This window comes from Ochotona princeps, chromosome 15, assembly GCF_030435755.1.
Source record: "Ochotona princeps isolate mOchPri1 chromosome 15, mOchPri1.hap1, whole genome shotgun sequence".
Classification (NCBI taxonomy): Eukaryota; Metazoa; Chordata; class Mammalia; order Lagomorpha; family Ochotonidae; genus Ochotona; species Ochotona princeps.
In genome coordinates, this window is record NC_080846.1 from 17,654,367 (window position 1) to 17,679,953 (window position 25,587).

The 25,587-nt window shown below is 56.3% G+C and overlaps 1 protein-coding gene across 2 annotated transcripts; it reads right to left on the minus strand.

Moving 5' to 3' along the window:
• Nucleotides 1–113: 113 nt before the first annotated feature.
• Nucleotides 114–22,226, minus strand: CTDSP2 (CTD small phosphatase 2). 2 transcript variants are annotated; one of them, XM_004582981.3, is made up of 8 exons: nucleotides 21,615–22,225; nucleotides 8,548–8,696; nucleotides 6,558–6,596; nucleotides 6,084–6,185; nucleotides 5,576–5,632; nucleotides 3,789–3,881; nucleotides 3,464–3,649; nucleotides 114–3,379 (listed from the first exon to the last, which is right to left on the minus strand). In XM_004582981.3, exons 1-8 carry the CDS (start codon nucleotides 21,676–21,678, stop codon nucleotides 3,254–3,256), a joined length of 816 nt encoding a protein of 271 aa, XP_004583038.1. In that variant the 5' UTR covers nucleotides 21,679–22,225; the 3' UTR covers nucleotides 114–3,253. The 2 variants fall into 2 exon arrangements, with proteins under 2 accessions (XP_004583038.1, XP_058529873.1); XM_058673890.1 differs by lacking the exon at nucleotides 6,558–6,596 and having other exon boundaries at nucleotides 21,615–22,226.
• Nucleotides 22,227–25,587: the final 3,361 nt, after the last annotated feature.

Here is a 25,587-nt window from a genome sequence, read left to right on the forward strand (position 1 = left end):
GAGTCAATCAGTGGACGAAGATCTTCCTCTATATCTCCCTCCTCTCTGTATATCTGACTTTCCAATAAAAATCAAATAAAATCCTAAAAAAGAAACAAAAACACTCCACTGGATAGGTTTTAAAAACCTGCTTTTATTAATTAGTTGTAAGTAATACAAATCTTCCAAAAATATAGACAGACACTTAATGGCGTCCTACATTTCAAGTTTTTGAATACAACAAATTTATCAAATCAGGAAGCAAGGGAGCAAGAACCCCATGGCCCAGGCACAGTGGGTGGCAGACTCCCTACCCTCCCATGGCATCATGAAGGGGACATGAAGCGGGCAAGGTGGGACATGGCAGACTTGGGGTCATCACCCTGCCCTGGTCAAGGCCTGGGGCAGGGGCTGGACCTGACCTTCACTGGCATTTGAGAAAGAAACACAAAGACAAAACAAAAGCCCATTTTATACAGAGGTGACTTGAGTGGGCAGGTAACCAACTGAAGCCCGGGAGAGGGGACAGGCCAACCTCCCTCCTCCACTTGGGACTTGGTCCAGTCTCCCGTGAGGACTGCCTGCTGCGTGCGGCCTCGGGAGCAGGCAGGGGCGACTGGCTACACGAGTACATGGGGTCACCTCCTGGGGAATGACCGCTTGTCCTCACACTCCCCTGGGGCCACTGGAACGGGGTAAGCTCACACGCTGATAAAATGGTCAACAGCTCTGAGAGGCAGGGCGTGCGCCACAGAGGATCGCAGGCTACACGACAGCCAGCGCACTCCATCTCTCTGGGAAGGGACCCGTGGGCGCACAGGGGGTTCCCTCTACAATGTGCAGAGTGGAAACCCACACCTGACCCTTTTCCAAACTGGTCCTGTGTCCAAGGCTCCCCCTATGAGAGGGACACGAACATCAGGCTTGTAATTCAGAAGCCCAAACAGAGAGACACACTGTGTCCCCGAAGAGGCACCTTAAAGAACTGAACCTGGCAGGGGGCAGATTCCTGGCATGACTTCACTGGGTGCTGACCAGGCTCGGGTGGGGGTGAGCGCCGATGCAGGAGACTGACTCCCAAAAGCCAAGTATCAAGCAGGAAAGGCTGGTGGGAGTCCCAGAACGGACCCCCTGCCCCAAGTCTTGTCCTGTAAACCTAGTCTGAACTGTTTCCTTTAGGGAGCAAGTTCTGCCATGGTCAAGTGCCCCTAACACACTGGGAAATCGGAAACCGGAGAGCAAACACCGACTGGAGGCTGGCTCTGGTCCACATGGGTGGCCCCAGTTTACATTTGGCTAAGCTGCTTCTGGGGGGAAGGAGAGTGGGGGGGAGCAGGGTCCCTACCAAGCCTTTGGGCCCAGGTCATGCCCCAAGCGCTTGGGCAAGCCTTATAGGACAGTGGGTGGCAGAGGCCACTCCCTGCACCTGGACCACCACGGAGATCCAGAGGTGGCACAAGGGCCTTGGGCACCGGGCCAGCCTCAAGCCTCTTATTGCTTATTTAGTCAGAAGAACTTGGCTGGGCCGAGATGGCTGAATGTTCGGCCAGGTGCTGACCTGCAGAGAGAGGCATCTCCTGCAGTGGCAGGATTATGACCTTGGCCGGAGCCGGGAACTGAGGTCACAGCCGGCCAGGGGGCCTCCACTCCTCTGCTTTTTAGGAAAAAAGTTCCTGTCCCAGCCACGGGCATGAGGGGTGCTGGGGAAACGATCACATGACTGTGAAGAGAGTTTCACTTCTGAGCAACCAGAGACCTGGGAGGAGAGAGGGTGGGACCACAGCGCTGAGGGCGAGTGGGTGAGCTGCCAGTTGGCCAGCCACTCTCGGAATGCCAGGCTGCTACTCCACCTCTGGATTCCTGTGATGCTAGCTAGTTCCTGAGGCTGGACTCAGTGGGTGGCCACTGTGAAGGACAAGGGAGCAAGTCCTGAGTGGGTGGCGTCCCCACCCCTGGAGCAATTCACAACGGCTTTGTGACACCTGCCTACAGGGAACAGATAGGATGGCAGCTTCCCTCCTACCCCAGGGCAGAGGAAAGGAAGAGAGGTGAGAGCCCCACCCGGCCCCGGGGAGGCCCCAATTAAGGCAGTGACGCTGGGGGCGGGAGTAGAGAGGGGGATACTTCTACTTGGTGACTGTTTCTTTACAGCACTCACTAGTAAGAACCACAGAGAGCAGGAGATACCCTGGGAGCAGGTGCAGGAGGGGTTTGCTCCAGGAGGCGGGCCCCTGGAAATTGGGTTTGCAAACTGAAAGGAGAGGCAGGAGTTCTGAGGCCTTGGAGAGGAAAAGCGGCAGGCAGGAAGGATGCAGTTGGAACAGAGCTCGCCGGGGACGGCCCGAGCTGGGGGAGACACAACAGGAAACGGCCCTGCCTGGGAAGCAGGTGGCCTGCTCGCTGTCCTCTGCCCATGCACTGAACGTTCTGTACCAGCACCCGCACAGTCCCCGAAGAGTGAACTGGGATATGTCTGACGGGTCACAGGCTAAGTGGCTGTCTCTGCTCCCTGCTCCCCCATGCTGCTGCCTCCCCTGCCCCCCATCACCTCCAGCGTAGAGCTGAGGCTTCACCAGGAACAAACTAGGCCCCAAACTCCGCACTGAGAAAGAGAATTTAAAAACAAGTGTCAGAGGAATGGAAGTAGGCTCTGTTCCCTCCCAGGGCAGCCCGGGAATGGCCTGGCCCTCAGGGTCAAGCCTGAGGCTGGGTGTGAGGAAGGCAGGCTTGGCCAGAGCCACAAGGGAGGCTAAGAGAGGGCTCAGGCTGAGGGGAGTGCAGCCCGGGGCCATGGGGTCTGGAAATGGGCACTAAACTTGCATCTTTGCATCTGCAGCAGCTGGCTGGAAGGGTGTCAGGGTGGGCGGCCCCCGCCCTCCTTCCTCCTTGGCACCGGCACCAACACTGAGAGAAGGCCGGGCTTGGGCAACAGAGCCTGCACGTGTTCAGCCCGTGGAGCCCAGGGGCTCCCAGGGTGACACAAAGGAGACCGACTACCTTGGGGAGAGTCGCAATCTTTCAGCTTCTCCCCTGCCCCTCAACACAGCCCACCCGGCAGCCCTGGCTGATGGGCTCGCTCCTTGGGGAGCAGATGGCTGGCTCTGCTGGCTGGGCTCGGGCGCCTTTGCTGCTGTCTGACCTGCCCCAAGGCTCCTCCCTGTCATTTGCGCTCCGCCCGCTGGCACTCCAGTGGCGGCTGTCTGTCAGGCTGGTGGTAAAGGCACGATGTGGGTGAGGCCCCTCCTGGGGTGGCCATTGCCAGGAAAACAGGCGGCTACGGAGCCCGCAGCTGCCCGAGGCTGGTGTAGACGTCCTCCGCTCCACTCAGCTCCTCAAAAATTGGGATGAGGTTCAGCAACTCAGTGTCGGCCATGTCATCAAACCAGGACTGTACCGGCACCTGGCAGAGGACAGGGGTGGTGAGCCTGCGGGCTGCTGCCCCACCTGCCCTGCCCCTACTCCGGCCGACCCCTGCAGCCCTTACCGCGTTCTCCGGGTGGAAGATGTAGGAGGCGGGAGAGTTGTCCAGGATGAGGGTTTTTCGCAGGTCCCTCCCAAGGCGGCTGAGGTCCTTGACGTAGCAGCCCTGGTGGAAGACACAGGATTCACGGAAGAGGCGGGCCCGGAAGACCCCGCAGCGGTCCAGCAGGTCCGTGACAGGGTCGGCGTACTGGGCAGAGAGACAAGAGGCCTTGGTGTGGATGTGGTCCAGACCTGGGAGTGGCTGCAGCATGCCTATGCCTGCAGCATGCCTATGGCCGCTGCCGCCACCCGTCTCAGACCTTCCTTCCCGGCCAGCGCCCTGCTACCTTGGCCAGGCTGGCAGTGAAGAGAACACATTCGAAGAGCTCCCCCATCCGCCTCAGGAACTCATCCACGTAAGGCCTTTTGAGCACGTACACCTGGGGAGAAGCAGAAATGCTCATGGAGGTGCCCCACACAGCGCAGCGTCGGGGGCCACCTGCACCAACCCAGCGCCCTGCAACACTCCCACCCCTGTCCCCAGCTGAGGCCCCCCACCCGCATCCCAGGAGCCACCTGCTTCGGCTGCAGAAGGTCAGCTGCCTCCGGAAACAAGTAATCAAGAATAGGCCTCACGGATGGAAACAGCCTATCCTGGATTACTTGAATCCAGCCGCAGCCTCTGTGGCAAACGTCGATCGTTCCTCCACCGGGAAGCTTGTCCAGATCACCACGTGCCCTCCCATGGCCACTCCCAACCAGAGGCCCTGCAGCCTTAGGGGGCTGCGTGGCTCAAACACACCTTTCCAGGCCTGCTCCTGCCAGCCCCGCCCTCTGCACCTGCATCCTTGACTGGGCACCTCTGGCCTATGTGTTGGCCTCCTTCACCGACGGGGCTCAGAACCACGCATAAAGCCTCTGTGATCCACGGCATGCCCTGGCCAGAGACGTGATCTCGGTGGCCCCTCCCCAGGCTGCCTCAGTGGGTTACCCACTCCCCAGGGCAGCCACCCTGAGCTCCCCTTCCTCAGTCATGGCCTCAGCCTCCTTCTCCCTGACTGTCATCAAGCCGGCCACTCCCTCACCACTGTACTCAAACCCGCATGAGCCCACCTTCCCAGGGTCTTCCCACCCCTGAATCCCCCCACAGCAGGCCATGCTTCAGCAGTGTGGGCGGGTCTTCTGGCAGAGGTGCTGTGAGTCACTGTCATCTGTACTACTGTACTACAGTATCCAAGACCCTGCTCAGGGCCATGCAGGCTGAGCAGGGCTGGGGGCTGACCTTGTGTGGCCTGGAGTGATTTTTACTTTTTAAAAACAATAATGAACTTGAAGAATACCGTCCACTTAACTGAGAGAGAGAGAAAGAGAGAGAGAGAAAGAGAGATGTGCATGTTGACTCTTATCTACTGGTTCACTCCCCAGGTGACCACAGAGGCTGAGGCTGGTCTAGGTTGAAGCTGGGAGCTAGGAATTCCATACCTGAGTCTCTCCCAAGAGTGGCAGGGACCCAGCTACTGAACTGCAACCTATTGCCTCCCAGGACCTGTAGCGGCAGGAAACTGAAGTGCTGAACCTGGGCACCCCAATGTGTAAGGCAGCTTAAGCACTAGTCCAGGTACCCAGTCCTGGCACCCCCTGGTGGTGTGTCCTGAGGCCTTGGGCAGAATCCAGGAGAGGGAAGTGTGAGGAGGCGTTGCAGGGGAGATGCCTGGGCTGGGAGGGACAAAAACGCACTAGCTCTTTTGGGGAGGGTGGCGAGGGGAGGGGAGGGCATCTTGGACAGAGAATGCAGCGAACACTGGTTTCCTTGTCTGTAGCACACAGAGGCCCCCGATATTCTCCAGGACAGAATGCAGCAACTCACACACAGTACTGAGCGCCTGCAGCCTGGGGATTAAGAAATGCTCTTGGGAAATAACAGACACTTCTAGTAGTGTGACTACAAGAGGACAACGGGTGACAACCACAGGAGGAAGTGCGGCTGCCATTTTCTGAGAGAGAAAGGCTGCAGGTGAGAGATAGCAACAGAAGGGAGCAGCTGAAGTTACAGGGAGTTGACCAGCTGGGGGGACCCAGGCCAGGAAGTGCAGAGCACCCCACCCTCTGTCCCGGCGGGTGGGGGGAAGCTCACCTGGTGAGTGGTCCCCTCAATCTCTACAGGCACTATGAAGTCAGCATTGCTGATGGGCTGCAAAGCAGAGAAGGGAATGACGTCAGCAGGTGGGCAGGATGCAGCAGCGGCAGCTCATCACCAGGAGGTGGGGTCAGGGGAGTCAGAGCCCCCAGCAAGCTCGTTTGCTCCCCATTTGAGGGCTCTCAGCCTACTCTAGTAGACTCAGTCACCCCCAGGCCTGCCCTGTACAGAACCCAGGGGTGTCTCTGGCTGTGCAACTGGTGGGCAGGTATACCTGCTGTCAGTGAAGGGCAGGCAGGGCTGCCCTCCTCAACATTTAGCAGGGCTTCTGGGTATCCCCAGCACCAGGCTGGCCAGAGAGTCCTAGCTCGCCCCCTCCTGGTTACTCAACCTACACCCCCCTTTTAGGCGCTCTCGGAGTGCCTGCTGCCAGCCGTGGCACCTGCGGTGGGGCTCCTGAGCAGGCTGCAGCTGGGTGCAGGGAGGGCTGCACATATCAGCTTACCTTAAAGGAGCTATGCACAAGGGTTTCATCCAGGTCGATGACCACACAGATCCTTCCTTGATCTTCTTCTGTCACCTCTGGGAGGAGGCAGGTCCCTGGGATCTAAAACCAGAACAGAGCAGTTGAGAGCTGTCCAGTTCATTGTACCCTCATGGCAGAACCGAAAGAGCTGGGCAGCTGTGGAGGCAGAATCACCAACTCGGGTCAGGCAGAGGAGGCAGACCTGGTTCCTTGGTTTCTGCCTCCCAGTGGGACTAGGAAGTGACCTGGACACTAGAAATGGTGGCCAGGCCTGGGCTAGGGTGGACAGCAGTCGTAGGAAGAGGGGTGTGGGCCCTAGGCAAGCACCTGAAGTGCATGGCTCCTTGGGGCAGGAGGTTTCTAGCCAGGTGCCAGGGCAGGAAGGCCTCGCGGGGCCAGCCGGGGGTCACAGGGCCTGGGCTCTGGAGCCTGCACCTGGCCAGATTCACGCACCTGATAAAACTGGTACTGGAGACACTGGAGGAGATCCGACTGAGAAGGGGAGAGAAGGAGGGCGTCAGTGCGGACTCATCAGCGCCTCCCGCTCCACCCCACCCCTGCAGCGGCCCGGGCCACGGACGGCTCCTCCCGCAGACCCAGCCTCCTGGGAGATCCTGACACAACCCAAGCGGCTTTTCCTAGGGGCTGAGCAGGGAAGAGGTAGGAGTGGGGGACTTCGAATTCACAACAGGTCTGATAGAGAAGCAAGAGGAGGGTGCCCTGGTTTCAGCTGCCAGCCCAACATATGGGAAGCCACACCATGGGTACCTCAAATCCAGAGTACAGAGAGCAGAAAACTGTTTCCCCACCTTTGCTAGCAAATCTAAAATGCTATGGTTGTAACAAGTAGCTGTCAGTACTGCAACAATGTGGAGGAATCCAACATGAGGGGAGGGCATGGGAAGGGGTTGGGGAAATCCCAGAGCCTATGAAACTGTGTCACAAAAGAAAGGTAGCTGTCAGGATTCTTAAAGGGGCCAGCAGTAGGTAAAGACGCTGCCTACACAGCCAGCACCCGTATGTTCCCGCTGCTCTACTTCCAATTCAGCTCCCTGCTCATGTGGCTAGGAAACAGTGCAGGACAGCCCAAGTGTTTGGGCCCTGCACCCACTAGGCCTGGAAGCTCCTAGCTCCTGGTCTTGGCCTGAACAAGCTCCAGCCATAGTGGCCATTTGCGGAGTGAACCAACAGATGGAAGATCTCTCTGTAATTCTGCCTTTAAATTGGTAAAGAAAATTTAAACAACAACAACAAAAAAAAGTAAAATCTTAGAACTAAGAAAAATTTTAATGTTGGCACTCTTGTGTGTTTCCTTCAAGTCTGTACTGGCAGTTCTGTATTCCCACTGAGAATCAGACAATTGGGCACTGTGCTTTCTGTCTTAACATTGCAACTTAGTGCTTGACTGAGTTACCCAGGACTCCCTGGAACACTGTCATGTTATCTGCTCACTTCTCCCTGCTGGAGAAGGGCGTGACTGCTCATTGGTGTGCACTTCTGCAGGTGTACTCTTGAGGGAGGGGGGAGGACAGCCAGGTTTTGGCACTCCACTGAGCACCCATGGCATTTGGGGTGCCACAGTTTTTGTTGGTGGGGGTTGGTACCACCCTTGAAAGGCTAGGGCTGCTACTGGCCATTGTGATGACCAAAACCACACACACATATTTCCCAATACCTGGCACAGGTACAATGGGAGAGCAATGGCAAAGGCTCCAAGCAAGCTGGTTGGGGCTGGTGCCATGGCTCAACAAGCTGATCCTCCACCTTGTGGCATCGGCATCCCATATGGGCATCCCGGCTGCTCCACTTGCAGACTAGTTCCCTGCTTATGGTTGAGAATAGCAGCCAAAGATGGCTCTAGTGTTTGGGGTCCTGGACCCACGTAGGAGACCTGGCTTTGGATCAGCTCAACTCTGGTCGTTGTAGCCATTTGGGGAGTTGAGCCAGCAGATGGAACATCTTTCACTCTCTTTCCTTCTCTATAAATCTGCCTTTCTAATAAGAACAAATAAATATTAAAAAAAAAAAAAAAGAGCATTCTGGTTTCAGTGCCTGGCTTCCTGGATGGTCAGGTGACTTGGCAGCAGCAGACCCGGGCTTTGGGGCTGTGGTAGTTTGAGTTCTGCGCTGGCACAGGCACTTGAGAAGTAACAACTTGGGGGGGGCTCAATCCCCCTGGTCTCAGTTTCCCTGTCAGCAAAGTGGGCTCCCATCGCTCTCCCTGTGAAGCAACCATGTGGGGGACACACAACAGGGACCTTTGGGAGGTCCACACCACAGATAGAGAGCACCAGAAGTGGCATGGCCCATGGAGGCGAGGGCAGAGAGTAGGCTGCCCCCATCCTGAGCTAGGGAACTTCACAAGCCCAGTTCTTCACACTGGGCCCTCTGTGTAGACAGTGGGCATCTTCCCACACCACGTGCACCCTCCCGAGCCAGCTACCTTAGCAATGGTGTTGGCTTCCTCCTTGTATGCTGTGAGCTCAGTGGAGGAGCTTGACTGGCCAACATGCTGGGCACGAAAACAGCAGAAAAGGGCCTTGAAGATGTTGCGTCCACGAGGCTTCTTAGGAGAGGACTTGGAGACCAGGCCTGGAGCAGAGGGAACGGTGGTAGCATTAGTTACAGGGACTTTGCACAGCCACCCGGTCCCCAGAGCCCGGGCAGGCTGAAGTGTGGGCTAAAGGTATATTTTTTGGGCTAAAACTCAGACGCAGGTGACAATGAAGTGTACATATTTATCCCCGCAGGCCCTCTACGTGCCACGTGTGTTTATGAGGCACCACTGGAGGCTGTGACGCACGTGTATGCTGTGTGCTGTCCAATCTGGCTTACCACGCTATCTCCATAGCCATTCTTTGTATTGGAAACACCCAAAATCCCAGCTCCCAGTTTTTTAATTTTTAAGAGATATGTATGGTACATCGTCTACAACCCCCATGCTGTCATCAGAATGCCACTTACTCCTGTGGAGTGACAGCTCAGCACCACGCATTGATCCGTCTGCCCCCAGCTCTCCCTCTCTCCACGCTCCTCTTTAGAGCTGAGATGGCCACAGTCCTGCTCCCTGGTTTGGTAAGTGGGAGCCCATGATTCCTTCTTGGTTCGGTCTGCTAGGGCCCACGTGCTTGGCTGCCCCACCACAGGCCATGGCAGGTGCTCTCTTTGGGAACCCCCACAAAGTGCTCCCTGGCCAGCCCACCTCCCAGGAGGGCTCCCCGTTCTGGACAACACAGTAGTCCAGGCTCCTATGAGTTAGTGCAGCTGCAGATCTGAGCGCAATTTGCCTACAAACCCCAGAGCAGCTTCATCTGGGGGAAGAGCCATCTTCTCGGTTCACACCCTCGTCTCTCCGACACTCAGCTACCTCCCTCCGAGACACATGTCCAGGCTCTCTAAGGCTGCCCTAAGGCTTGACAGAATGACCCCAAGAAAGGCCAGGTGGAGAGAAACCTTCTGGCTGTCTGGGCCAGCAGGTTCTTAGCGAGTTCTTACTGTTCTACATGAACTTCCTGGCAACTGTCTGTAGGGTGGAAAGACTGCGGCCAGGAGGTGGCGCTGTGCAGCCGCTTGCCAAGAGGCCTCCTAGCCCAGCATTTGGGGAACCCAAATGGGCTCAAGGATTAAACCCAAATGCCAGCAATGCTTCCATCTTTGCTGGTGAAACAGCAGCACATCCTGTGCCCCCAGGACAACTTCCCCAGCGGTCTTTTGGCATGGGGATGGGGAATGGGGAAGGCAATGGGGTTGGGGCAGTCAGGAGCAACTCAGAGCCTGTCTTGATGAGGTCCCTGCAGGGTAAAGAGACAGCCATGTGACACTGTTCCTGTGCTGCCTGTCACTCCAGGGAGGGCGAAAGAAAACCAAGCCATGGGTGAAGGCACAGCCCCCCACAGCAAGGACAAGAGACAGGCTGCTACTTGCCAGGTCAAGAACCACAGTGATGGAGTCTCTCCAGCCATCAGCCTGAAAAACCTAGATGTGCTCAGGACTTTGACCCTGGAGGAAACACCCAAGACCTTGCTTGGGGACACAGCAGCCTTGCGGACATCACCACGGACCCCCATGTCAAGGAGTTCAAATTCAGAGCAGCTCCCCGGTCTGTACCCACATGGCTTCCCCACTGCCTGTGCACAGTCCGGGGCCTCAGGGTGGCACTGCCAAGCCATGACTTTTCCTTTGGTTTATGGCTTCTTCCTGCAGAACCACAGCCAGAGGCCTGATCCTGACACTGAACCTCTCTGAAGAGAACATGGGAGGGACACCTTCAGCGCTCAGTAACAGATGCTGCTCAGGTTACAGAATCTTGCAAGGTGGTATGTGTGTGTGGGGGGGGTGCGGGTGGGCTGTGGGGATGAGGGGCCAGCTGGCCAGGAGCCCAACTGACAGGGGTGCCCTACCCCCTCACAGGGAGCTGGGACTCGGAGCGGGTGATGGTCTCCAGAACATCACATGACCCATGGATCCTAGGCCCCAGGGATTACAGAGGCAGTGACCTTGGGGTCGGTGCTCCAAGCCAAGTACTGTGGACTGGTCACTAGCCTGGCAGCCCTCACTGCCCCTTCCCACCCTTTCCTGGCCGACTCTGGTAACTGGCTGAATGAGGGGTTTGCTGAGATGCTAGAGCTGGGCTGGGGAAACCTTGGCTAGTTTGCAGCAGCCCCGAAAAGTCAGAAACAGGACAGCCCCTTTATGTGAGGGAGGCAGGTAGGCATTGAAGGAGTGGACGCGAAGTGTCTCCAGGCCTTGGCCACAAGAACTGGGCCTGCACCAGATCCCAATATCATTGTCCCCTTTAGTCTTCACTATAGACCCACTTGTCTATGCCAGCCGCCCATTTTACAGAAGGGAAACTGGGGCACACACGAGGCTGAGTAACCTGCTCAAGGACTTGCAGGTAGTGTGATAGAATCTGAACTCAGAGCTAGGGCTTCCCCACCCAAGATTTATTTATTTAAAAGGCAGAGTTGCAGAGGAGGAAGGGAGATACAGAAGGACAGAGAACTTCCATCTGCTGCTTCACTCCCCAAATGGCTGCAACAGCTGCATCTGGGCCAGGCAAAAGCCAGGAGCCAGGCACTTCATTTGGGTCTCCCAAGCTGAGCGGCCCAAGCACTTAGGCCGTCCTCCACTGCCTTCCCAGGTTCATCAGCACTTAGGCCGTCCTCCACTGCCTTCCCAGGTTCATCAGCACTTAGGCCGTCCTCCACTGCCTTCCCAGGTTCATCAGCACTTAGGCCGTCCTCCACTGCCTTCCCAGGTTCATCAGCACTTAGGCCGTCCTCCACTGCCTTCCCAGGTTCATCAGCACTTAGGCCGTCCTCCACTGCCTTCCCAGGTTCATCAGCACTTAGGCCGTCCTCCACTGCCTTCCCAGGTTCATCAGCACTTAGGCCGTCCTCCACTGCCTTCCCAGGTTCATCAGCACTTAGGCCGTCCTCCACTGCCTTCCCAGGTTCATCAGCACTTAGGCCGTCCTCCACTGCCTTCCCAGGTTCATCAGCACTTAGGCCGTCCTCCACTGCCTTCCCAGGTTCATCAGCACTTAGGCCGTCCTCCACTGCCTTCCCAGGTTCATCAGCACTTAGGCCGTCCTCCACTGCCTTCCCAGGTTCATCAGCACTTAGGCCGTCCTCCACTGCCTTCCCAGGTTCATCAGCACTTAGGCCGTCCTCCACTGCCTTCCCAGGTTCATCAGCACTTAGGCCGTCCTCCACTGCCTTCCCAGGTTCATCAGCAGGGAGCTGGATGGGAAGAGGAGCAGCTGGCATACAAACCAACAGGTCAGATCCAGGCACTGCAGGCCCATGCGCTCACCATCACGTCCTTGATGGCCAAGTGCAGCCCATCCCGCCCTTGTATGTGTCTAGGACAGGGTGCGAACGGGGCGGGGAGGGGTTGACACTGGCCTGGTTGCTGACTCAGAGCTCAGTTTCCTATCCACAAACTGAGCTAATAGCACGGCCTCAAGCATGACCGGAAGGAGAAATCAAATGTAGAGTAAGGCAGGCACTATGCCAGTGCAGCTACGGAACGAGCACGTGTCTGTGTGTGTGACACCAACTGGCAGCATCCCAGGTCTCGCTCCAGGAGGCTACAAGATGAGATCTGGGCACCCCACACCTGATGACGTGGTCAACATTCAGGAGGAGGGGAGACAGAATCATGACAGTGAGCAGGAGTCAGAGAGGGCAAACCGTGCCTCTGCTTCCTCCCCAGTTCACAGCAGGCTCCTGGGTGGTGCTCTGTGCCAGCAGGAAAGCAGGTAAGGCCAGCGTCCTCTGCCCTCACGGTCACCCCACTGTCCACAGCAGCTCCAGGCGAGAACAGCTTTTGCCTCTGCCTCCTAAAGGCAGATGCATGGCACGCATATACACGTGTACATGCACACACATAAATGAAGTCCGGCTTTGCCAGGGCAACACCATTTTTCATCAGGTCAGGTCCAGATATCACCAACGCCAGTGGCTCAGCTGTGTGTGTGACTGGCCCTGGCCTGAGTGGAAGACCACCTTGGGCTGGGAGACTTGAACGCTTTCTTGTTTCCCTCCTCTGAAGGACTTCCTTCCCCCAGCAGAAGGGAATGGTCTGGCCATCACTGCCATCCGGCCTCTCTGAGGGCCTCTCCCGCCCTAGCTATGGTAGGAAGGAGAGTATTTAGAGCATTTCCGGCCCTCCCTGGCTGGCTGCCTGGGCACTGTAGCCAAGACACATCTCATTGGGGCCCCCGCAGGGAGGATACTCCCAGGTCCTCGGCAAGGGGCCTCCTGGCCTTGGCACCGGACAGGCGCATGAGTGCCAGGTGCACGGAAGGGCTCCCCAGGCCAGCAGGTGAGTCGGCAGGGAGACAAGGGAAGCTGAGAGATGCCTGGAAACCTCCCCTGCCTCCCCTCCCCACCCCATCGCTGCAGTGCTGAGGGTGTGCTTACACCCCAGCACCATGGCTGCTGCTGCCCCTGGAGCTCCTGGGCAGCCAGGGACTCGCTTGGCTCAGCACCAGTGCCAAAAGCCCCCAAATGAACCTGACTGCACTTTTTCTTTCTTTTTTTCATTTACCTTATTTATTTGAAAGGCACAATTACAGAGAGAGGGAAAGACAGGGACAGAGGTTTCGCTCACCGATTCCCTCCACAAATAGTTGGGGGTGAGCCAGGCGGGGGGTGAGCCAGCACAGCCAAGAGCTTCTTCCTGGTCTCCCATGTGGGTGCAGAGGCCCAGCAATCTGGACCATCTTCCACTGCTTACCCAGGCCATAAGTGAGGAGTTGGATTGGAAGAGGAGCAGCCAGGACTCAAACTAGCACCCATATGGGATGCCAGTACTGCATATGGCAGTTCAAACCTCTCCACCACAGTGCAAGCAATTTTGGCCATGCTGTTTGGCTCTCACCAGCATGGTCCACACTGCTTGGCCTCACTCTCCGCTTCCCACAGCTCCTGGCAACTGCTAAAATCTCCTCAAGGCACCATATTGATCCCAGAATGAATCTCTCAAGGACCTGTAGTTCAGATCCCTCCGCCCTGGCAGCTCCCACATACTTTCAAAGGCACTGGAGATGGTGTGCCATTCCCAGAAGTGGCAGGTGCATCCTCCACATCTCAGAGGGCTCTTGGGGGGTGGTATGTCAGGAAGTGATCAGAAAGCCCGCAGCCATCCAACAAAACTGAAGGGCGGGGTCCTTCCCTGGCCTCCCAAGAGGCCACACCCTATGTACTAGCTGGGATGATGGTGTCCCTGTAGGGGATGGAAAACCCCACTTGTTCCTCAAGCCCCTTCTAAGGAGCTGGCAAGGGGACTGTCCGGCTAGCAGCCTGTTCCCACCCTCAAACCATCTCTCATCTGGTCTGTGAACAGGACAGTGGCTCTCTCAGGTGCCACGGACTTGAGATAAAATCCTAACCCTGCTTTGCATGAATCGTGGCCTCAGTGTCTTCATCTGCAGAATGGGGAGACGTCATCATCAGAGACTGATGAGGAGCCTGGGGAACGCCCTGACCCTAATAAATGCCTGGTGTTGGTCACCAGTCGTTAAGGGCCAGGCACTTTGCCATTCTTATCTTGGTCTCAATCTCAACATGTTCACTAAAATGGACAATAGACATTTCTTCCAGCTCATTTCAGAGGTCAGAGGTAAACACAGGGCCAGGCCTGGGAAATGGCCCTTTTCCGGGACACCACAAAGCCAATCAGTTTCTCTCTCTCTCTCATTCACACACACACACGCGCGCTGGCCAACCAGTTCCTTCCTCATGTGGCCCCAGTGGACCGGGAGGCAGGTGCCAGGGACATGCACCTGTTCCTCCCATCCTGTTGCACCATAAACAACCTGCCGACCAGGACAGGTGTGGCCACCTGAGCATCAGGCTACAAGTGAAGAAACCTGGGCCTTGCTCTAGTGAGGCAACCGCTCCGCGGTCCTGCCTGGAGCAGGTTCCGTCAGCAAACGCACAAGGAAGTTGAACTCTAACGTGTGCTATGCATGGCCGGCCAACCTAAAGCAAGCCTCAGCCCAGCGCCTGGAGCACGCGCCAGCAGACACTGGCCAAGCAGGCAGCCTGAGCACCCGATCGCTGGGGTGGAGGTTTTTCTTATCTGTTGGGTGAGGATAATCCCTGCCTCCCAAGGTTGTTATCAGGCTGCCTTGAGACACTGGCTGTAAAATGCTAGCAACGGTGCCTCGCCCAGTCGGTGGCTGCTCTGGGCTGGTGACAGGTGACAGCGTAGGTGAGGATCTGTAACAAGGAGCCCACAGGCAACACTGGACCCCCAAGGGGCCGCTTCCTGCCCGAGACTAAACAGGCAGTTGGGCCACTGCTGTGCCTAGCTGGCTCTTCTCCGAGGACACCTGTCAGAATGGCAGGGAGCATTTGGAACACCCGCATGCCCAGCCCACCTGCCACGCTTTGATTTAGCACGTCCCAGGTGGAGGGGCTGTATTTTTAGTAAGCGTCACACGAGAGTGAGTCCCCAGCTGGCAGCCCTCATCTAAACACTCCCAGGGGTCTTTGATTAACCCTTCCAGGACTGGAAGATGATTCTGCCAAAGTCCACTTGGCCCACCTCCCTGATGTGTTGGAGAGGCCTGGTACCCAAAGGGTCTGGTTTACTTTCCGGTGGGGGGGGGCGTTTTTTCTATTTCACATGGGAGTCTAGAGACCTCAGTCTGTTGGCTCTTCCTCCCGCCTGTTCTGGGAGCGAGGACCCGGGTCCTTTCTGCTACAGAGACAGAAGAGCCATCATGCCTATCCCTGCAAAGGTCAACTATGTGACTGTATGGCTCTCACATCTGCTCTGTGAGAACAGGACAGGCGGGAAAGGGCAGGGGCGGACCTAACAGGTGTCAGTTTGAGTCCTGGCTGCTCCACTTCCGATCCAGTTCCTGACTAATGCCCTGTGGGAAAATTCTGGAAGATGATCCAAGTATTTGGGTTCCTGTAGTGCATGTGGGAGATCCTGGTGAAGTTCTTGGCTTAGCCTTGGTGGTTGTGGTCATCTGGGGAGTGAACCAATAGAGGGAAAATCTCTTTCTGTTGACTCTGTAACTCTTTCAAATATATAACATTCAAAGTGTAGAGAAAGAGGTAGGTACTTGGCCCAGTGGTTAAGATGCCATGTGGGATGCCCATGTCAGATTGCCTGGGTTCGGGTCCTGCCTCTGCTTCTGGTTTAATTTTCTGTTGATGCATACCGAGGAAGGCAGCAGGTGATGGCACAAGCTCCTGCCACTCACATGGGAGACTTGGATTGAGTTCTGGGCTCCTGGTTTCAGCCTGGCCCCACCCAGCTGCTGCAGGCATCTGGGGAGTATAACAGAGGGCAAGTCTCTCTATCTTTGAAAGAAAGAGAGAGAGAGAGAAATAGAATCAAAATGCTAAGAACAAAGCCTAATTTGGGGCAGGGCCTAAGAGTACCTGGGAGGGAAAAGAAATGTCTGGTGCTGGGAAGGTTCAAGGTGAACAGGTGCTAAATAAAACAGGGTGCACAGTGCCTGCTCCTTGGGACCAGAGTGGCCATTGCGCAGTAGCAGATCCTGGCCTGGGAATACTTAGACCTGAGGGGTTCAGCACTTTGCTGGATAAAGAAAGTCCACTCCAGTGGCCACCGGGTCCAGAGAGGCCCCCCCAGTTCTCTGCTGTGACTTCCTCTGAGGCCCCTGGAAAGATGTGAGGGTTCACACACATACTTGGGTTCCTGCTGGAACTTTCGCCTCCATCTCAGAAGAGGGAGGAAAGTGTGGCGTCCATCCCCTGTCCCTGAGCCAAGCAAATGAATTCATTTCCTAGGGCTGGTCAGCCTGAGACGGGATAAAAGGCAGCTGACTGCTGCTCTTGCGCTTTTTCCCCACTGTGAAAGTGGCAAAGACCATTTATTTTAGGGCAGGGGTTGTGGTATGGTGGATTAAGTCACCTCTCAGAAAACCCTCATCCCATATCAGAGTGCCTATGCTTCGGATTTAGCCTCCAGCTAACCTGTCTAGGACGCAGAGGGGGCCCCAAGCACTTGGGTTTCCGCCACCCACATGGAAGACCAGGATGGAGCTCCTGGCTCCTGGCTCCAGCCCCACCCAGCCTTGGCTACTGTGGGCACTTGGGAAATGAACTAACACACTCACTCCTCTGCCACTTTGCCTTTGAAATAAATAGAAACATTATATATTTAAAGAACACTTATATCTCTCCAAAATCTTAGTTTTCTTTTTCCTCTCTTGTTACATTAAAATTCCGTAACAGAAGTCCAAGTTCATTAACTCTCCAAGCATATGCAAGCAGCAAGAGGTGCAGTTGTCCTGGGCCTTGGTTCTATGTATTCTGAGAGGCCCAGGAACTGCAGAGAGGGTCAGGCGCCAGAGACCCTCCCAGGAGGCTCAGGGCTCCTTGGCCTCCTCCCTGCTGGCCAGAGCCTCAAGGCATGGGCTCAGAGATCCCAGCCCAAGTCCCACGGGCACAAAGACTGGGTCTGTGTGGCAGGGTGATTTTTAAGCCTCAGAGGCTGATCCTTCCAGAAGGCCCAACCCCCTCTGTCGTCAGTCCCCCCTCTGACCCCTGGCCACCTGTCCTGAACAATAAAACTCACATGACCGCACCCTGTTTACACTGTGTGTCCTTGGCAGGGTGGGGGGAGATGGAGGAGGGAGAACAGAGCAGTGGTCATGTTAAAAAGAACATTCACATTTACCCATCCCCTATTACCCACCAGGCAGAATTTACAGACAAGTCGCAGAATATGAACACGATTTCTCAGGTTGTGCTGTGAACAGGAAATGCAAGAATTTGAATCCAGGCCTGAAGCAACTGATTTTGTTCTTAATAATAAACACTTCATTATCATTATGGTTCAACTTGAGAGAGCTCGCCCATCTGTTGGTTCACTTCTAAAATATCCAACAGGAGAGACCAAAGCCAGAACTTCAATCTTGGTTTCCTATGTGTGTGGCAGGGATTCAACCACCTGACCATCATGGGTTGCTGCCTGGGTTGTCCACTAGCAGGAAGCCACAGTTGGGAGCAGAGGCGGGACTTGAACCTAGGCATCCAGTATGGGAGGTGGGAGTCCTAACTGGTGTCTTAACCATATTGCTAAACACCTGCTTCATGAATAAACTCCACTACCCTGACTGCTCCTCCTGCTCCTCTTTACCCAATTCAAGAACTAAAGTTCTCAAGATGGGAATAAAAGACAATACTCCGAGTTGCCCAAAGTTGGCAGGGGCAAAGCTGAAGAAGAGCTCATGTCTGTTTCCTTCCTATACTTAGTTATGAATACTTCTAACTCATTAATTCTTCACAGAAAGCTTAGGAGCAGCAGTTCACTCCAGCTTGAAACATGACTACTGAAGTATCTGCTACTTGCATGCCATCCACTTTAAAGCACACGGGAAGGCCCGCTGAGAGGATGGACTAACCCTCGTGGCCTCTGCCATCCCAAGGGACCTTTCCCAAGGAGAGATATGGGAACCCGCAGGGGGTGGGGGACGAGAGGAGCATGCACTGACCTGCCCGTGGGGGGCCACTGAGGGCTGTATACAGGGGCACCCCTGCCCCCGCCTTCCCATCATCACAGTCAGCAAGCTAAGGACGAAGCCCTGACCAGACTCACTGCTGAGCTTTCCCAGCCGAGGGCTTGGCCATAGTGGAAAGGAAAACTTCCTGAGAGCCCAAGGCAGAGCTTGTCTAAGTGGAGAAAGTGGGAGCTACAGCAGCCCGGTGCCCACCCTAGTCTCACAGCAGCCTCCTTCGCATCCGCTAGCTGCCCGGGATGGAGGATGGGGGACTTTGGGGCAATGTCAGCTCCCTCTGAGAAAAGGGGGCACCAAAATCTCCAACCCCGGCTGTGGTGACTATGGTGACGATGGGACCCCATATGGGTACCAGTTTGAGTCCTTCCTGGCCGGATGCTCCACTTCCCTTCCAGCTCCCAGCTTATGGACTGGGAAAGCAGTGGAGAATGGCCTGTGTCCACTTGGGTCCTTGTGCCTGTGTGGGAGACCTAGAAGAATCTCCCAGGATCCTGATTAGCCCAGTTCTGACTACTGCAACTATTTGGGGAGTGAACCAGCAGATGGAAGAACTTGCTGTCTCTCCTCCCTGTGCCTTCTCTGTAACTCCAACTCCCAGGCAGGCGCTGGACTGACAGGGCGCTCTCCCGGAGAGTGCCTCCACCCTTTGATTTCACACTGGGAGGTTACTGGGTCGTGAACCCCGTGCTTTCCCCCAAGAGCCCTAAGACCCCAGTCGTGGGGCAGGGAGGAGTGATACCCTCGCATTCCCACCACACTGCCACTTCTCTTCTTTCTGATGCTGCACACAGTCCTACCCTTGCTGTCCCAGGAAGCCGTTTCACCCATCTGGCTGGGAAGATGATCCAATTTTGGAGCTTTTATCATCTACGCTTTCAGCAACTTTGTTCTACTTCCCCTACTGTAATTACTTTTGAATCATCAACAAACCCAAGCCAGCCTGAAAGCTCAGAGAGCAGAATGTTAAAAAAAATAAACCCACCACCACCGTGCAGGAGCCAACAACCTCACTGAACACCCACCGAAACCCAGGAGTGACGTGCTTTTTAACAGAAACTTACTCTAACAAAACCGGCCCCACTGTCTCCCCTCTGGTTTTTCCCAAGGGAGGCCGGACAGGGAGATGGGACACAGGAGGGAAGAAACATGTAAAGGACACATCTGTGTCCCTGTTTTGGTTTTGGAGTTCAGGGTGTTGGCTTTGCTGCTGAGTGAGGTGTGGCTGGGAGTGCAGCCTGGCTGGGCACCCCCAAGAACCCAGGAAGAAAGGAAGCCTTCTCGGGTATGCAGTCCAATTACCAGGGCAGGCTGCTGCCCGGCTGCAGAATTCCTCCAGGGTTAAGTATGAGGGAACAACCACAAACACAAAAGGAAAACAAAACCCCAACTCTCCTTCCCTCCAAACCCACCCAGTAACTTGCCACTGGGGAAAGTCACTTGCAAACTTAATCTGCTCGCCTGCCTGATGTGGCCCTGGTGGAAGAAAGTTGCAGCTCTGGCTGTAATAGGTGGCCTGCCGCTTTCCCTGTGTGGCCTCCTCACCCCTTCCAGGAAGCCCCCTGAAGCCCTGTGGAGAGCACCAGGAGTGGCGACAGCCCAGGGCTGGTCTTCCCTGCTTCTCAGCACCCCTCAACTTCATCCATACGCATCACCCCTGGTCAGCTCTTGGGGACCCTTCCCAGGAGGGGAGTCATGGGGAGACTGCCTCCCTTTCATAGTCCTCAGGTCTGGGCCTGCGGTTCCCCTGCTGGGCTAGTGATGCAGTCAGGGTCCCTGCAACACTGAGGTGGGGAAGGCAGGGCTCCAGGGGTGAGGGTGGAAGAAGAGGGCATCCCAGCTACAAGCAGCAGCACACATCGCCTCCCTCTCCCTCCCCCCCCCACCCCCCCCCCCGCACCCTAGGGTTATTCAGAAAGGATAGCACCCGCAAGCCAGCTGGGGAGCCCCAGGCAAGCTGGAGGGTTCTTCAGGATCATGCACCTTAGGAATCAGGGACCTGCTGAGTATTGTCACCCAAAGGGGCGACGTGGGGGAGCTGTTCTAAAGCTGTGCCACTGGCCGCCCACAAGGTTCTGGGCCTCAGTGAGCCCAACAGCAGCGGCCGCGGGCCTGCAGGCCCAGCTGCAGGCGCGGAAGGCTCTGGATTGGGCCCCAAGAGCGTGCTTCATCCCCAACCTTTGGGCCAGGTGGCCCCGGCCGGGGCGAGGAATTCTGCAGGAAATAATTATAATTATAAAAAAGCGCCGCTAGCCCTTACTCCCCGCAGAAATTCTGCCCGCTATTTTGGACACATTGCTGGGGGCCAGAAGAAGGGCATGGGGGAGGGAAGAGTTGCAGGGGCGGAAGGGGGGCACTGGGACCAAACTAAGACATTCCCACCCGGACACCAAGTGTGTCTCACCTGGAGCTCCCGCAAGAGGTCGTGGCCTCATCCCACAGGCCTCCGGGCCCCAAGCCCACCCCACGTCGCCCCGCACGGTCCCCACGACCCTCCTTCCCTCCGCCCCTGCCACGCGCCTCCACCTGGCCCTCGCACTTTTTTCGCTGCGCGATTCAGAAACACGCCGTGTGTGCTGCCATCCCGACGAATTATGTAACCAGGGACACCGCTCCCGGGCTAAACAAACGCCGCTGTGTGTGTGGTGTGTGTGTGTGTGCGTGTGGAGCGCCGCCGCGGCCCCGGGGGAGCGCACCGGAGCAGGGAGGGGCGCCGGCCGGGGCTGAGGCCGAGCTTGTTTGCTCAGCGAAACCGGCGGGAGGCAGCCCGGCCACTGCCCGCGCCGCGCACACCGCGTCCCGGGCTCGGCCAAGTCCGGCCCGGCAGGCCCGCCCCTCCCCCACCGCGGCCGCCCCCGCCTCCAGGCGCTGAACTTGGTTCTCAAAGTCCCATCGGGGACGCCGTCGTCGGCCCGCAGCCCCCACGACCCCGCGCTCGGCGGGCCTGGGAGGCGCTCAACTCCAGTCCGGGCTGCGTTCCAGCTCGGGACCCCCCCCCCCCACCAATCCCGTCCCCCTTGGCCTGTCCTCCCCCGCCGTCTCGCGACAGCCTAGACACACAGCAAAGTGACGACCCCACCCTCCCCCCACACACATTAAAAAAAAAAAAAGAAAAAACCCCAAAAAACAACTCGGGAAGAGGCGGACGCGGGTGGGTTCGCGCTCCCGGGGGGGCGGGAGGGGGAAGGGGTTGCGGGACCGGGTGACAGCTGCGCCCAAGACGCCCCTCCCCCTCGGGAGCCCGGATCCCGCGCAACCCGCACAGGAGGTTCGAGAATCGACACCCGGGGCGTGTGTGGGGGGCGGGGGGGAGACGTGGGGACAGGCCCAAGGGGCTCGGGTCGGAATCGCCTGGCCTGAGCGTCCCCCATCCCGCCTTCCCCGGAGGTCAGGCCCGAGAACGCGGGACCCCGGTAAGGGGTGGGGGAGGGAAGTGTGCAAGCCCCCCTCCCCTCCCCGGGGGCGACGCAAAGTTTTTGGGAAGTTGTTGCCCCTACCTTGCTTGGTGAGGACCAGGGCGTCTTCCCTCCGCGCCTGGGTGATGATGGAGCCGTGTTCCATCTAACAATCCCGCGGGCCCGGGCTGGCGGGGCGCGAGGACCGGCGGGCGCGCAGGCTGAGCTGGGCTGGGCTGGGGGGCCTGGGCGGGGGCCCGCTCCGGCTCCCGCTCTCGCGACTCCGACTCCCACAGCTGTTCACATCCCTCCCCCCAGCCCTCCGCTTCCTCCCCGGGCCGGGAAGGGAGGCGGCCTGTACCGGAGGGCGGGAGGCCCGGGCAGCAGCAGCTCCCCCCCCCCGCCCGGGTGCCCTCGGCCCCGATCCCCCGGTGGCAGCTCCGGGCTCCTCAGTTTGGGTCCAACATGGAGAATCCGGAGCGAAAACAAGAGGAGGAAATGGGACACGGGGCGGTTTCCAGGCTCCCCCCTCCCCTCCGTACTCCAGATAAACAACCCGCGGCTGCAGCGCCCACCCCCGCGCGCCTTCGGGTTCTCTGCCCGGCCGGGCCGCAGCCTGCTGGGCCTGCCCGCTCCTGGGCAGCGTCCTTACGCCCCGCGACCCTCCACTGTGAACGCACAGGGCGGCGGGCCGTCCGCAGCTTTCCTATTTTGTTACGGGAAAAAAAAAAAAAAAAAAGAATCCCCGAGGGGGGTGGGGTGGCGGGCGGGCAGGCTGGCAGGGGAGACTTGAAACCGCTCCGGCACTCCGATTGGTCCGGTCGGAGAAAAGGGGCGTGGCCCCTCCTTACTATGCGGTGCGAGGACCCAACAACATTCCAGGCGCTGCGGCCACGCCCCCGGCCACTCCCCCTCCCCGGCCGCGGCCTCCCCCGCTCCTCGGCCACACCCCCTTGCCAACTACTTAAAGGCCACACTCCAAAGCTCTCGCGTCTCCTGCTCAGGGCTGGGGTGTCCCTGTCTAGGCGACTTCGGTCTGGGCAAGGCGGGCCGATTCTGTCCTTGGGGGAGCCGAGGCGTGCCTGGAAGCCTAACCTGGGTCGCGCCAGGGTGCCTGAGGTTCCAGGCAGGTACGTTACTTATCCTGCTTAGCCTCTAGGGTGGCACAGCTGGTACTGTGTGACCGTATGACCTGAGCAGCCGGATTTCCCTCAAAACCTGTCACTTCTGCCTACCCAAGCCCGGTCCTCCCAGCTAGTCCTGCCTTCCACTTTCCCTTAGTCCTGGCTTCGGTTTATATATATATATATATATATATATTTAAATTAGGAGGAAGGTTGGGGGTAAGAGAGGCGTGTAGGAAGACCTCACCTCTGCTGATTCAGTCCCCAAATGCCTGTGACACCTGGTGCTGGCTGGGTTTGGGATAGGCAGAAGCCAGAAGCCTGCTGCTCAGTCTGGATCTCCCATGTGGGAAGTGGGGACCCAAGTACTGAGCAGCCACCTGTTGGCTCTTAAATTGCCCAATAGCAGGAAGCTGGGATCAGGAGGAGGGCTGAGATTGGTACCTGTGACGTAGATAACAAGCATCCCAACGAGGCTGGCTAACCATTCTCCTACCCCCCAGCTCCGTTTAAGGTCCCCAAGAAAAGGATTTCAGGTCTCTTGTTCCCCCAGCTGCCCTCCTTCCTTGCTCTGTAGGCCCCAGGACACCTCCCCTACTCCTCCCTGTGCAGGACCGGCAACACGCATGCCTGGGTGCTTTAACAGTGCCTGTGCTCGCTTGTTCCTGCTCTCCCACATGCATCCACAGAGCCTTTTTATATAACACCATTTTCATGGAAATGTGTTTTTCCGAAATGAAAGTGGCTGCTACAGAATATCTGAATGATGCTTATGTAACTTAAATGCCTAGTTTGGGTAGATCCTAATTCATTAACAGAAGGGAAGATGGAGGGCAGAGTTCTTGGGGATTGACCTCCCATTTTTAAAACAATAGGATCTTTTTTTTTTTAAGATTTATTTATTCTTATCGCAAAGTCAGAAATATATAGAGGAGTAGAGACAGAGGGAAATATCTTCTGTCTGATGATTCACTCCCCAAGTAACCTCAATAGCCAGTGCTGCACCGATCTGAAACCAGGAGGCAGGAGCTCTTCTGGGTTTCCCATGTGGGTGCAGGGTCCCAAGGCTTAGGGCCATCCTCCACTGCTTTCCCAGGCCACAAGCAGGGAGCTGAATGGGAAGTGGGGCTGCCAGGATTAGAACCCGAGGTTCAAAGACGAGCTTTAGCCGCTAGGTCCCTGCACTGGGCTCAAAACAATAGGATCTTTCAGGTAAACCGTTCTGGTCAGATTGCTTTGGGGATCTTTTTGGACCCTGCCTTCTGCAGTTACAGTAGAAGGAGTGTGGGCAGGGACAAAGGACTATGGATTGAGGGGAGCATGCTGCCCCAGGACTGCAGCATCAGGGAGGACGCTGCACCTGTGACCTGTCCCCATCCAGACAGACAGCCCTGCCTTTTAGAGTGTACCAAGTACTTTCCATCTCATCTAGTCTCTAGTTCCCAGAGGCGAAGAGAGTAGCTATTATGCTCATTTTATAGATGAGGAGATGGACTGGAAAGTTTCACTGGGAGGCCAGCATTGTGGCACAGCAGGTTAAGCCACTTCCTGTGATACCTGCATCTCACAGGAGCGCTGCTTTAAGTCCTGGTTCCAGCTCGCTGCTGATGCACCTGGGGAAGCAGTGGAAGATGGCCCAAGTGCTTACACCCCTGCATCCATGTGGGAGTTCCTGATGGAATTCTAGGTTCCTGGCTTCCACCTGGCCAAATCCTATTTAGCCATATGGGGAGTGAAAGCAAACCAGTGGACAGAAGACTTTCTGTGTGTGTGTGTCTCCCCTTTTTCTCTATAACTGCCTTTCAAACAAATTAATCAAATTTGAAAATAAAAAGGAAGATTAATGGACTCACCTGTGGAGGCTGAACTAGATGTTATTTTTAGGCTCTGGACTAGGACCCTTTTTTGTTTGCTTTTTAAAGATTTATTTTGGGTCTGGTGCAATAAGTTAGTGGCTAAAGTCCTTGCCTTGCGCATGCTAGGATCCCATATGGGTGCCTGTTTCTTTTGAATTTTTAATTGTAGAGTCTGGGATTTCTGCCCCCCCAATTCCTACCCCCCCCAACTGATTTTCCCCATATTGTTACAATAATATAGTTCTTCATAAGAAGTTAAAATTCCATCAGTCTGTTATTTAAGTGTGCCCCGACATTGCTGGCACAGACCATGTAAAATAGTCCAGCATCCCATTGACTAGATATGTCCAGCAGTTTCATTGGGAGTCCATCTTTGGTTTGGAAGTAGGGATGCATATTGCATTATATCCCCACATCTGGATATGGTAGTCTCTATTACTCCATCACTTACATTCCCTTAAATGAGAAGCCATGAAATAAGGGGTGCGGGTTTTAATCCCAGCTGCTTTACTTCCCATCCAGCTCCCTGCCTGTGGCCTGGGAAAGCAGTCAAGGATGGCCCAAAGCCTTGGGACACTGCATCCACATTGGAGACCTGGAATAAGCTCCTGGCTCCTGGCTTTGGATTGGCTCAGCTCCGGCTGTTGCGGCCACCTGGTGAGTAAGTCAGCAGATGGAGAATTTTTCTCTGTCTCTCCTGTTCTCTGTAGATCTGTCTTTCCAATAACAAAATAATCTTTTTTTTTTTTTTTTTTAAATAAAGGCAGAGTTATAACAGAGAACAGACACACACACACACAGAGGTCTTCCATCTGCTGCTTCATTCTCAAATGGCCTCAGTAGCTGGGGCTGGTCCAGGCTGAAACCAGGAGTCAGGAGCTTCCTTTAGGTCTCCCACATGGTGCAGGGTCCCAATAACTTGGGCTATCCTCCACTGTTTTCCCGGGTACATTAGCAGAGAGCTGGATCAGGAGTGGAGCTGTCTGGACTTGAACCAGTGCCCATATGGGATGCTGGCACTATAGAGACAGCACCTTAACTCTCTACAGTACAGTGCCAGTCCCAACAGAGCTTATTCTAAAAAAATATCAGAGT